The 11,597-nt window shown below is 31.9% G+C and overlaps 1 protein-coding gene across 6 annotated transcripts in view; it reads right to left on the bottom strand.

Moving 5' to 3' along the window:
* Positions 1–2,328: 2,328 nt before the first annotated feature.
* LOC414032 (tubulin polyglutamylase TTLL5) overlaps positions 2,329–11,597 on the bottom strand; it is a 29,562-nt gene continuing 20,293 nt past the window's right edge. For 2 of the 6 annotated variants that reach the window (XM_397468.7, XM_026440716.1), the window contains 11 exons: positions 6,043–6,149; positions 5,549–5,762; positions 5,044–5,300; positions 4,771–4,970; positions 4,454–4,683; positions 4,181–4,376; positions 3,950–4,115; positions 3,729–3,869; positions 3,481–3,631; positions 3,237–3,403; positions 2,816–3,144 (listed from right to left, as the gene is read on the bottom strand). In XM_397468.7, the coding sequence (XP_397468.4) occupies positions 2,922–3,144; positions 3,237–3,403; positions 3,481–3,631; positions 3,729–3,869; positions 3,950–4,115; positions 4,181–4,376; positions 4,454–4,683; positions 4,771–4,970; positions 5,044–5,300; positions 5,549–5,762; positions 6,043–6,149 (2,052 nt within the window). In that variant the 3' untranslated portion in view covers positions 2,816–2,921. Of the gene's footprint in view, positions 3,145–3,236; positions 3,404–3,480; positions 3,632–3,728; positions 3,870–3,949; positions 4,116–4,180; positions 4,377–4,453; positions 4,684–4,770; positions 4,971–5,043; positions 5,301–5,548; positions 5,763–6,042; positions 6,150–11,597 lie in introns of all 6 variants that reach the window. The other 4 variants (XM_006564758.3, XM_006564759.3, XM_006564760.3 and 1 more) reach the window with 3 other exon arrangements.

Below are 11,597 nucleotides of genomic sequence, written 5' to 3'. Positions count from 1 at the left end.
CGTTCTTTTGTAATTATAATTTATAAATAATTATTCTTGAAGTTTTTTTTTAATAAACTTACTGCATAATTTTATTGACTGATAAATAAGAAAAAATTTTTCATCAAATATTTTACGCACGAATTGATATTTATATTTTTCAAAAATTTTTTAATCAAGTTATTATAATAAATAATTCGCATCACAAAATATATAAATACAGAAAGCATTTGATTTAATAGATTATGAACATTTAAGTACAAGAACAATATGTTAATTATATATTTGCTTTTAATATATTAAAAAGCTTTTTAAATTTTCGTGTCTTCCTTTGATTTCTTCTTGATATAATTTTAATTTCAATAATTTTTTCTCTGTTAAAACTTTACACTTACAGCTAGAATTTTATGAACTTAAAAAAAATATTTAACTTAGATATGAACATTATTATTTTTCAAAATAATTATAACTAATAGTAATCTTAAAAAAATAAGTGAAACTATTGTGCATCTTTTACTTTACACAATTTACATGTTTTGAATACATAAAATACATCTATTCAAATAAAATTTCTCATGATATAAAAAATACATTACAATTATAAAGAAAAGATATGTTTATAAAATAATGGCAGTATATATGTGTGTAATAATCTTGATTTAAGATATCAATATTTTATAATATTTAAGATAGATGCAAATAGTGGACATGAAATCGATATAGCTTATTATGATATAAGATAGATAAATTTGGATAATGAAATATAATGATGTACACATAAAAGGTAATATTATTGCATGATTAATATCTTTGATTTAGATAAATATATTATTCAATATTCAAAATAATAGAAAATAATATTTTGCAAACTTATATGAACAAAATAATTAATATATGATACAAATAAAAATGAATAGAACAAAAATATAATTCCTGATAGACTATGATAAAATAAATGTGATCAATATGTATTTAAAAACATGTTTTTATATCTATTCGTTGTATAAGTTTTTTTTTTAAATAGATGCTTTAAATTTTGAAATAATAATTAATGTATTATTTAATTGATTAAAATGTGTCAAATTATGAATACAATATTATGCAATAACAATATTCTTTCATGTTATAATAAAAGTAATATTAGGTTCCTTTGTGCTTGGCAAGGGATAATTATAAGAAATTTGTTTCATGTGAGATCAACCCACTGAAATAACATGTTATAACATATTAAAAGCGATTGTATCAGAGATATTGATTCCTGTGTTGTTACATGCAATTGTATCACAGCAAATGAGTTGAATTCATGTATACCAATACTTCATATTTCAATCTAATAACGCAAATGGAAAAATACAATGTTTCTTTCTGTTTCATCGCGTGCAATGTTATAAAGCTTTTTATAATGTAAATGACATATTTCTTGGAAGAATAAGCTGTAAATCCTTGTATTAAATACTGACGGCATTATATGGATGGATAAGATCTATACGATTTTTTATCTAATGGATTGGTACCTGCCAATCATATCAATAAACATTCCCCAAAGTATGGTACATATTTCTTTTAAACTGAATATATGTAATTTAATATGTATTATCAAATGATAATATGAGTCACAATTCAAAACCATTATTATATATGTTACTATAACTATACAAAGTGCTTTATATCTTATAACGAATCTAATATGAGAATTTATTAATTATTAATTTTTTATTGCACTTCGAAAAATTGATGTCGAAAAATTCTTAAATCTTTTTTTTATGAACTATATGCTCGCAAATGTTTAATTCGTTGAATCTTTTTTATGTTTTATCTTTTTAATTACTATATCTTATGTTTATCTCTAAGTTTTTTATGAAAAAATTGTAATTGTCAGACACGCGTGATATTGTTAATAAAAGAATAACAAATACACAAAAGAATAACAATAACTATAAAAGAAAAAAAAAAAACCTTATATACTTAAATTTTTTCATGTATGCCTTCAATTTGACTAGACATAAAAAGGCATCAATATAAATTCATTAAAACAAATATGTTGGTTTTAATTGGACAGAAATGAAACTTAAATAGGAACATTTTTAATAAAACTATTAAAAATTTAAGTAATTAATTACTTAAACTTCTACTTAAATTTTTAATAAAAAAAATTTATAATTTAGCTATAAAATAGTTGTTAATTTGATAAATAAACATATATATATATATATATATATATATATATATATGTATGTGTGTATTATATATATATACATATATGTATATATATTAAAAATTACATACTTAAATGATAATATGTATTGAAAAAATGACAATATATTTTTGTAAATATTTTTGTAAAAGATTTTTCATCATTAAATTTGCTACAATTTAATTTTAAAAAGTAAATTAATCGCCTATTTAGGCCGATGACATATCTTTATTAAAATTTATTATTGAATTATTTATTTTTTAAGATTTCTATTTTACCTTAAAACGATTTTAATTGGCCACGTGTTTTATACGATAAAATTTGCAAAACCTAAATCCTTAAGTATTTAAAAATTCTTATTTTAAAATAATTCTCTATCTATCTTCGTCGATTTAATGTTGAAGATTAATTTTAAGATAAAATTGTAATTTAAGAATATGAACTCGTTTAGAGAGACCAAGAAAACTTTTTTAAAAAGGCTTAAGATATATGTAGTTCATTACAATAATATCATATAACGAACTTTTTTCTTCTATCTTATAATAAATAAGCAAATATTAAAGCGCTTTTCAAGCGTATCCAAAATATTTGTTTTGTGATGATTCTCTGTGCTATATTAATATGGGAAACGTTAGGATTATATTATATACGTGGATGATTGTCCACTTGTACTGGGAAGTTCTAGAGCAGCCGTACATAGCACTTTTAACAAGCAAATGTATCTATAACAAATATTCATATTATATAACTAAGTACGTGCAGCTTTTATAGGCCTAGTGATTGATGATTGATTACATTTGCATTGTTCACTAGTTGCAGCGTTGGAATATACACGAGATGTAATATGAGGCAAAGAACCCAACAAATTAGGACCAGGTAGATTTCCTGCAAAACCGCTTCTTCCCAAAAAACTATGGGCGCATTTGTATAGCCTCGTTTGTAAACTTAATATATCATCTAGATCTTGTTCACTATTTAATAATTAAATTATAATATTACATATTAAAAATGTCACTTATTAATAATAAAATATAAATGAAAGAAGAATTAAATATAGACTTACTTTGCCGCAGCTAAAAATTTTTGGAAAAGTCGATTCGGAACAGTACGTGGACGGTCGACTGTATCCGCATAAAGATCTGTTTCTCGATTGTACAAATGTAAAAAGTCTGAGAGTTGTTTAGCCGTAACTGCAGCCCGATCTTTCTCGCTCAATTTACTACTTGGTAACTATAATAAAAGAAAAAAAAAATAATAATAATAATGTAAAAAAGATGTAAAATTCTAAATAATTTAACACAATTTACCGTAAAAAAGAATGGTGTTCTTAAATTACTAGCTGATTGTTGAAGGAATTTCATCACAAGATCACAACATGCTGGATCCGCATTAGGCTGCGATATTTTACGCAAAATATGTCCTAAATATAAACCGAAGGCTTTTCTAGCTTCTCCAGGACTAAAAATTTTGTTAATTATGTGATATACAAAGTATTTTTTGTAAAGTATATTTGATTATTGATATTTGAAATATTGATACAATCAATATAACCAACCTAAGCTTATTTCCTTCGTGCATAGACTGCACCACTTGACTCTTATATTTATGCTTATCCGTATCTATATTCTCTTTACTATGACCGCGATCTAAACTTTGTTTGTGCCCTTTTACCAACGCTCTCTCATATCTTTCGTATCTGTAATAAGTTGTACCAATTTGTATACTATTATTTAGGAAATGGATTTTTCTAATTTCTTATTACTTTCACAAAAGTACCTAGACAATCTGTCCAAGGTAACTTCGGGAATGATAAAATCAGTGGTGCGACTAGCTGCGGGAAATAATTGTTCGTGTAACATTAAATTATGATTCGTATTAATTTGATGTGGAACTCTGCCGGGTCCTAAAGGATCCGAAACTATTGGTATTCCAGTGGTTGGATCTAAAAAATAATATCAAATATAATATCATTTATAATTCACGATAAAAATTGCTTTAAATAATTACCTAAATATTGCGCGTACATCTCCCATGATTTTGGACTGGGAAATATACGAACAAATCCACCTCGTCGTTCGAACTGGGCCTTTACGGATGCAACTATTCGTTGTTGTTCAATTGTTAATCCTGATTTATTGATATTACTTTTGCTCGCATTCTTCTTTCTTTGCGACAATGTTTCAGCCGAATGTACTCTTCTATACTAAAAATAACAAAATCCTAATATCAGTTTAATCGTGATTCATTATTCAATCAAAGAACTCGCATCAAAGGACTTACGTTAACTATTCTTTTAGTGGAAGTAACTGCGGATCGATTTAATTGTGTACTTTGGGGTCGTAACATTGGATCAATCGCAGGTATTCCAACCAGGGTGAGCAAATCGGCTATTAATGCCGATTTCAATCTAACATCGAGCGGTGAATCGCAACCTAACGATGGCGTTAAATTGACCTCCAACAACCATGGTTTCAACGTATCATCAATTAAAATATCAAATCCAAATAATTCTAGAATATAATGTACAATTTTTGAGAAATTGGAGAATATATTTACCATTTTATATTTTAACAAAAAATAATAAAATCCAAAATTACCGAAACATGCCTCCGGATATTTCACAAATTGCTTGATACCACTGACAATTCCAGAGGCGGTTGCGAGAATCGACTTTATGATAATATCCTCTATTCGTTGCATAAGCAATTCCGTGTCCTGTCCCATTGATCGTAAATGTCTAAGCAATGCGGATAAGGTCCATTTATGACCTACGTCCTCCGCATCTGGATCTTCGCTCCTACAAGATAGATAACTCAGATAACGATGAAATATCTTCAGACGTGTATAGTGATAAAAATAATTTTACTTACTTTACGTAATCCACATGGAATTTGTTAATACTATAGTTGCACAAATGCATGCAGGGATTCCAGATATATTGATTGCCACCATCGTACTTCACCGTGGCGAATCTCACCAAGCCTTCTTCATACAGATAGATCAACAGCGGATCGTAATTTGTGACGGCTACGTACAACCGTAAATCACATTTGTGCCCATCGACAAGTAACGGATTATTTATATATTGTGCAACGATTACAGATTCATCCGTAAGGATCTTTTCAGGCTACGAACACAAAGGATGATTCGAAATCAATACTTGGACGTAAATATATACGTATACTTAGCAAATACAGAAACGAAATTTCTATATTTCTTTTGATCTATATACACTTTAATGAGAGTTAATAAAAAAGAAAAAAAGCTAATAATGCTTTTAATGAATGAATCGTTTATACTGGCGCTATACGAAAAACAAGCATGCAGGTGCAGGCCACGTTATCTATATTCATACCTAGAAATTATTATGCTCACACTATTAACAATATAAATCCCACGTCCACGAGAGCTGGCTTTGGGTTTGACAATCCATGGGCCGCGATACCTGAAATGCGCGGTGAGTAATTCTCTCGATTCGGTGGGCAGCAGAAACGTCTGGGGTATAAAATCCAGGTTTCGTAAACCCTTGCTGCGTTGCATCGCCTCGATGTTCTTGTACAATCGATCCTTGCGCGTTATTTCATACGATCTAAGGGCAGAACGATAGATCTTTCAAATCTTCACTTTTTTAATACCAATAATTGAACAGTTCAATTTCTTTTTCAATCGATTTTGTATCTTTTATTTTATTTTATTAATCATTTTGAACAGCATACAATAAATGATACGTGCCTCCTCTTTGTTCCTCACTGTTTAATATATTCATTTGTATGTTTTAAAATTAACTTTGATTTCCTTGGAATTATCTTGTTAATTTCCTGAACAAATATCCCAAGATATTTACTTATCTTGGAAAATGATTTACATACCTTGGAAAATGATTTACTTTTTGATAAGGCATTAAATTCCGTAGAATATCCGGTTTTGGATGATTTCCCATCCAGAGAATGTTAAAATCCATCTCATTCATAGGAACCTGAAAAAAAAAAAAATAATATCCGTATCAATAAATGCTTCAATATTTTTATTCTTTCCTTTTTAAGCATAGTCAACGGAAAATTAATCAGGCGATAAAACTTGATTAATTAAGCCTCGCTTAACAAACAATGCATGAAAGAAGTTTAGCAAAATGTGTCTATCATTGTCACATTGACACTTTTTAATATTCGCGTCGCATTGTCATTCGCATATATATATATATATATATCTTCATCGACCTTGTTGTCATCTTCCATAGGAACAATATATATATGTATTTACGTGAACAAATTATTAATTATGGTATTTAGTGGATGCAGCAATGTGATAAGGTGAACGTGATTAGGATAATTTTCGTATCTACGATCTTGCTTATAATTATATTTTCATTTTCATCTTTTTATATATAGTTTATTATTAGTTGAATGTTAATGAACGCAATTAACGAAGAATTATTTATAGTACGGATGTGATAAAAAAAAAAACATCATGCGAAAAGACGAGGAAGTTATTTTAGACATTCGAGAATAATGGGATGAAATTAAAATTACTTTATTTTATTAATTCGATCAAATTTTATTTCTATCGATATATTGATAAGAAAAGATAAAGATAATTTATACAAATTATGCTAGGAGCGTGCATTATTATTTCATCGTACAAATTTCAATCGATCTCGACGCGGAAGAATAATTAATCCTTTTAATTATCTTAACCATTAATCTTCTCGCCTATACATACAGTTTTTTACGTGTATAATTGCGATAATTTTACCACGGTGTTTGATATAACAAGATTTAAACAATATTTATTTCAGATCGCGCTGAACGAGCTTAATTAATGACTTGACTCTAATTAAGATCAAACAATCGACCGGAATAAAAGATAATGTCTATTCACGGACGATATAATCGTTATTGAAAGAAGCGAATTAAGACTCGCGCCAATTGTGTTACGATTTGTAAAATTATCGGTGTAAAATATCGCATCTACATTATACTCTCTAATTTCGAGAAAAATTAAATTTTTTGACTTGTATTAAATTTTCCGAAACGATTGAATTGATTAAATATCGAATAAAGAAAAATGTAAAAAGTAATTGATACGGACAATTATTTTTAACGAATAATAAATTTATCGATCGATTGAAACGAGTCGAAAACGAGTGTTTCCAAACTTTTTTCGAATTATAATTTTTTTTTCTTTTTTTTTCTTTTCGTAATTCATCAATATTGTTAATTAAATCGAGAAGCGGTGAGTTGAAGAGCAAGTTATCGATCAATTTTCAAAAATTGCTTAAAATCGCGATCATTTTTGACAATCATAAATCCAGGCAAAAAATGTTCAAATGAGTCAGATACCAATGGTCTGCGTATCTGAAAACTTTATGACCAATTGTATCGATGCTTTTAAAGTTCTATTGTTCTCCAAATATCGAAACTATCGAGTCGAACGATCCTTTACGATCGTTTTGCAAGGTCCTTCCTTTCGATTCAACGATCGATCGCGGAACTTCCTGGTTTTTGTCGAAGAATAAAACCTCTTGTTGTTGCAGTTACAGTTAAAAATTACGCGTACAGGTGTTAACACGGTTAACATTGCCCGAATTGGAATGGTGCCTAGACACTTTAAGGCAAATAATTTATGCAAATTAATTGAATTTCAGCGATAGCCTTCTTACATTACCATCGGGACTTGGCAATGGACTGGTTAATGGTATGATTTCCTTTTAAAACAGTCAGGTATACAGGGTGTCCCGTTTCAACACGTAGTAGAAAGTTTACCGATCTGACAATAAGTTTAATGTAAATGCGGTATTATAACACCGCCCGCATTTGCTATACGATGACCTAAGCCCGATAAAGAGCACCGATCATTGGCCAGCACGTGATCTGCCGCGAATGTAGATCATATCAATTGACTCTAATGAAGATGGACCTCATCGTAATTCGATAACGTCCTCCTCGAACCCGTTCGGTGTCGACGAGCCTGGATAGCTCGTGAAACTAAAATTTCACGCGAACTTTTGCTGCTTCCGTGAAATCCAATGGCCACATTTCTCCATTTTTCACTCTCGTCACTCGTCACCGGAATTCAGGAGGGGAGGGGAGAGAGGTGAGGGAGGAAGGGGAAGGAGAGCATCAAATATTTTCAAACTGTTAATTATTGTGATGACGATAACTAATCGAACAGATTACAACCGGAAAGATAAGACGATTACTAATTTTGTTTACCGAACTTCCGAAGATGGATTCTTTGGGTAGAGCAGAACAGAAGGCAGGGATATAATGGAAAGAAAGAAAGAAAAAAGAAAATACAATGAAGAATCTGACGCGCAATAACTTCACTATAGACTACGTGACCATGGTCACGGCGGCCAAGCTCATTGACTTTTCATTTATTGTTTTGTTTGCACATTCAAAAATTTTTCATTCGCTACGTGTAGCTGGTACTTTTGATTTTATCGCGTTCCAATAGCAAATAATAACGACGATTAAGTAAATACGGATCAATCACTATTGTCTTTTACAAGGATTTTTTATAATATTTTGTTGTACAATTGTTTCGAGCTATAGTTATAATTTTCAATTTTATGATCCGATTTTATCATCATTTCATCGCTCTAAGCGAACCGTTTCGATATCGACTATTTAACTTGAGAAATTTGGCTGAGGTAGTTCTAGCGTGGGCAGAGAGCTAATATTGATAATTGAAAGAGTCATAAACAGCTTGAGGATTGAGTTAGGTTAGTCATCCCGATATAATGGATTTACTTTCGGGTTACGAGCGCAAAGGAAACAAGATCGTTAAACGATCAAACATTCCGCCTGCAACACGTTCCACGGTGAGGAATCCTTCCCTCTTCCTCTCTATCCGACGGGAAGAAAAAACGCAACACCGAAAATACACGGTCGAACTTGAGCTAAAGTTCCATGAAGCCGTTGAACCCTCTTTTTAATATCTTACGAACAAAGCCAGACGAGCATTTTAAAGAATATCGCCTTAAACAGCCTCGTTATCGCTTTCCTCGTTTAAAAACTCCCACTTACCATTCTGAAAAGTATATCTAAATCTAAAGTTTTATCACTTTCTTCACCCCTTTGTCCTTGTTGGGATAAATAAATTAGAACTCCTTTAAAGTAAAAGCGCTTTCCAATTTCACTCGAAAAGGCAAAAGAAATATACATATAAAATGTATCGAATACATAGAATGTTTCAACTAAGAAGAGCGGTATATCTAGCAAAGGAAACGAGTTGGCCAGGATACATATTCGAGGCGTTCGACGCTAATAGTATACCATACTACACCTCTCAAGGACCGTCTCCTCGTCTCGATTCCGAAGGTCTCTGTCCCCAGTCACCAGTGTTCCGATCTCGATAACGACCGATCGATGTCGTGAAATCGATTCGGAAGGAATTGTCGATTGGTAGGCAATGCGGAAATTTAGGAGGAACACCGGTGGCCAGGGACGTGGTACACATTATATATGTTTTCTACGAGAGTGATAGACTATACAGGACCGGTTAGCTTTTCAGTCACGGACCTTCGAAGGCGGCGCGTGACCCTCAAACCTTATCCCACCAGATCTGCCCGTGTCCTCACCTGTTGTCCGCCATAATCGCTGTACGAATATACCCGACGGTGAAATATACTACCTACCGAGTGTCACGAATTATTACACGATCGTTTTATCACCGCGTGTATATAATTGTCACGAACTCTTGCTCTTGCTTTTCTTTTCGTTTTTCAACGCGTTTTTTAACACGTTCTTTTCAACGTACTTCAATTTATCTTTTCTAACCTCGTGCCGATCTTTTCGACTTTCGACCAAAAGTAGGCCTATTGTTGGTCGATAAAAACAATTCTTTCGAAACAAGTTATTTATTGGCGATTATCCATCGAAATTCGAGCATCCAAATGCTTCTAAGAATGCAATTATAATTTTCGTAATATCGTTGCTACGATTCTGAATTATTCCACATGTATAATCTCCATCGATTTTTTTTTTTTTCTAACGTAAACAAGTTTATTCTCGCTTTATACGTTTTTACTTTTAAAATCCGCGTCATCGGATAACATAGATAATGGAATTAATTTTAAAATGAATACATTGCATACACCTGATGAATTCGAGATCTCCATCGTTCAACTCGTGCATTCCGACGAGTATAAGCAAAAGGATCCGCGAAGCGAGAGTGGCACGAATCGAGAGAGCAGCATTCTTCGCTTCTGACTTTGCTCGCTTTTTTGCGAGGGTTTGTCATCGAGAGGATATATCTGATCGTCCGTCGGAGATCTGCGTCGTGGGATCTGTTGACGAGTGTTGTAATCGAGCGAGAAAAATGAATCCGTACGTACGAGGCGAAACGTAATTGCTCCGGGGAAAAATTCAGAGTGAGCCCGCCCAATCATCACGCGGAAACGCTGCGCGACACTTCGCGGTCGGCAAACAGGCGTTAAACAGGCGTTTAAGGGGGGACTTAATTGGAACGAAGAGGCCGAGCTTGAGAGATTCTCGTTGTGCGCACCACTGTCGTATCTCATCCTACCTTCCTCTTTTTTTTTACTTTACTTACTAGCTCGAGGTTTGCTTTCACCTCGTATCGATCCCGTGTAATCGCGCGAGAACCACGAAGCGCGACACCGTTCAACTCGCTCCGCTTTTTATTTGCTTCGAATCTTTCTTTCCGAAAACCGATTTATTTACCGAGGATATTGAAAAGAAAATAGAACTGTGGATTTATCGTTTACAAAAAGTTTCTACAATATTCAATAATGTGTGCGAAAAAAATTTTAACGATAGTTAAAAACACACAGAATGTTACGTATATTTGCATAATCATATGTAAATTAGAAACGTTAATTTCTAAGGTTGAATTTCATATTAGTATCATTAATGCGTTCGTAATTAAATATTTTTCATAATTACGAATTTTAGAATCACAAGATTCTGTAATGTCGTCTTTTTTTTTTTTTTTTTTTTTTTCGTATTTTTAATGTATGGAGCAAACGTTGTTGCGAAATGCTCTCGGTATTGAGGAAAAAAAAAAAAAAAAAAAAAAAAAAAGAGGCGTCCGTGTCTCAGGAGAGAATGTATAATACGTGTTATTGATATTGATTCACAAGTTCATAGACGATGATTAACGAACGTCTGCGTCAGCAATATCGAAGGTGACGATTAGAAGGATTCTGTTACGATCTGTCGAAGAAAGGTATCAAAAAGATCAGAAGATGCGATGTATTTTACATTCATGCGCGACAACAAGAAGGCAAACACATGGCCGCGCTTTTGCTCGTCGCTTTAACGTGTCGCTTTTACGTGAGCCACATATTGCGTTACCGATCAAGGATAACGAGCTGGTGTATATACTCAAACGATCCACAGAGACGGAGAGACGAACCAAACTGAAACTTCTCTCTTCTTATCCTTCTCCTACTGATTTA

The sequence above is a fragment of the Apis mellifera genome, linkage group LG5, assembly GCF_003254395.2.
Source record: "Apis mellifera strain DH4 linkage group LG5, Amel_HAv3.1, whole genome shotgun sequence".
Classification (NCBI taxonomy): Eukaryota; Metazoa; Arthropoda; class Insecta; order Hymenoptera; family Apidae; genus Apis; species Apis mellifera.
Note: the sequence above shows the minus strand (reverse complement) of the source record. Positions and strands in the feature narration are given on the sequence as shown.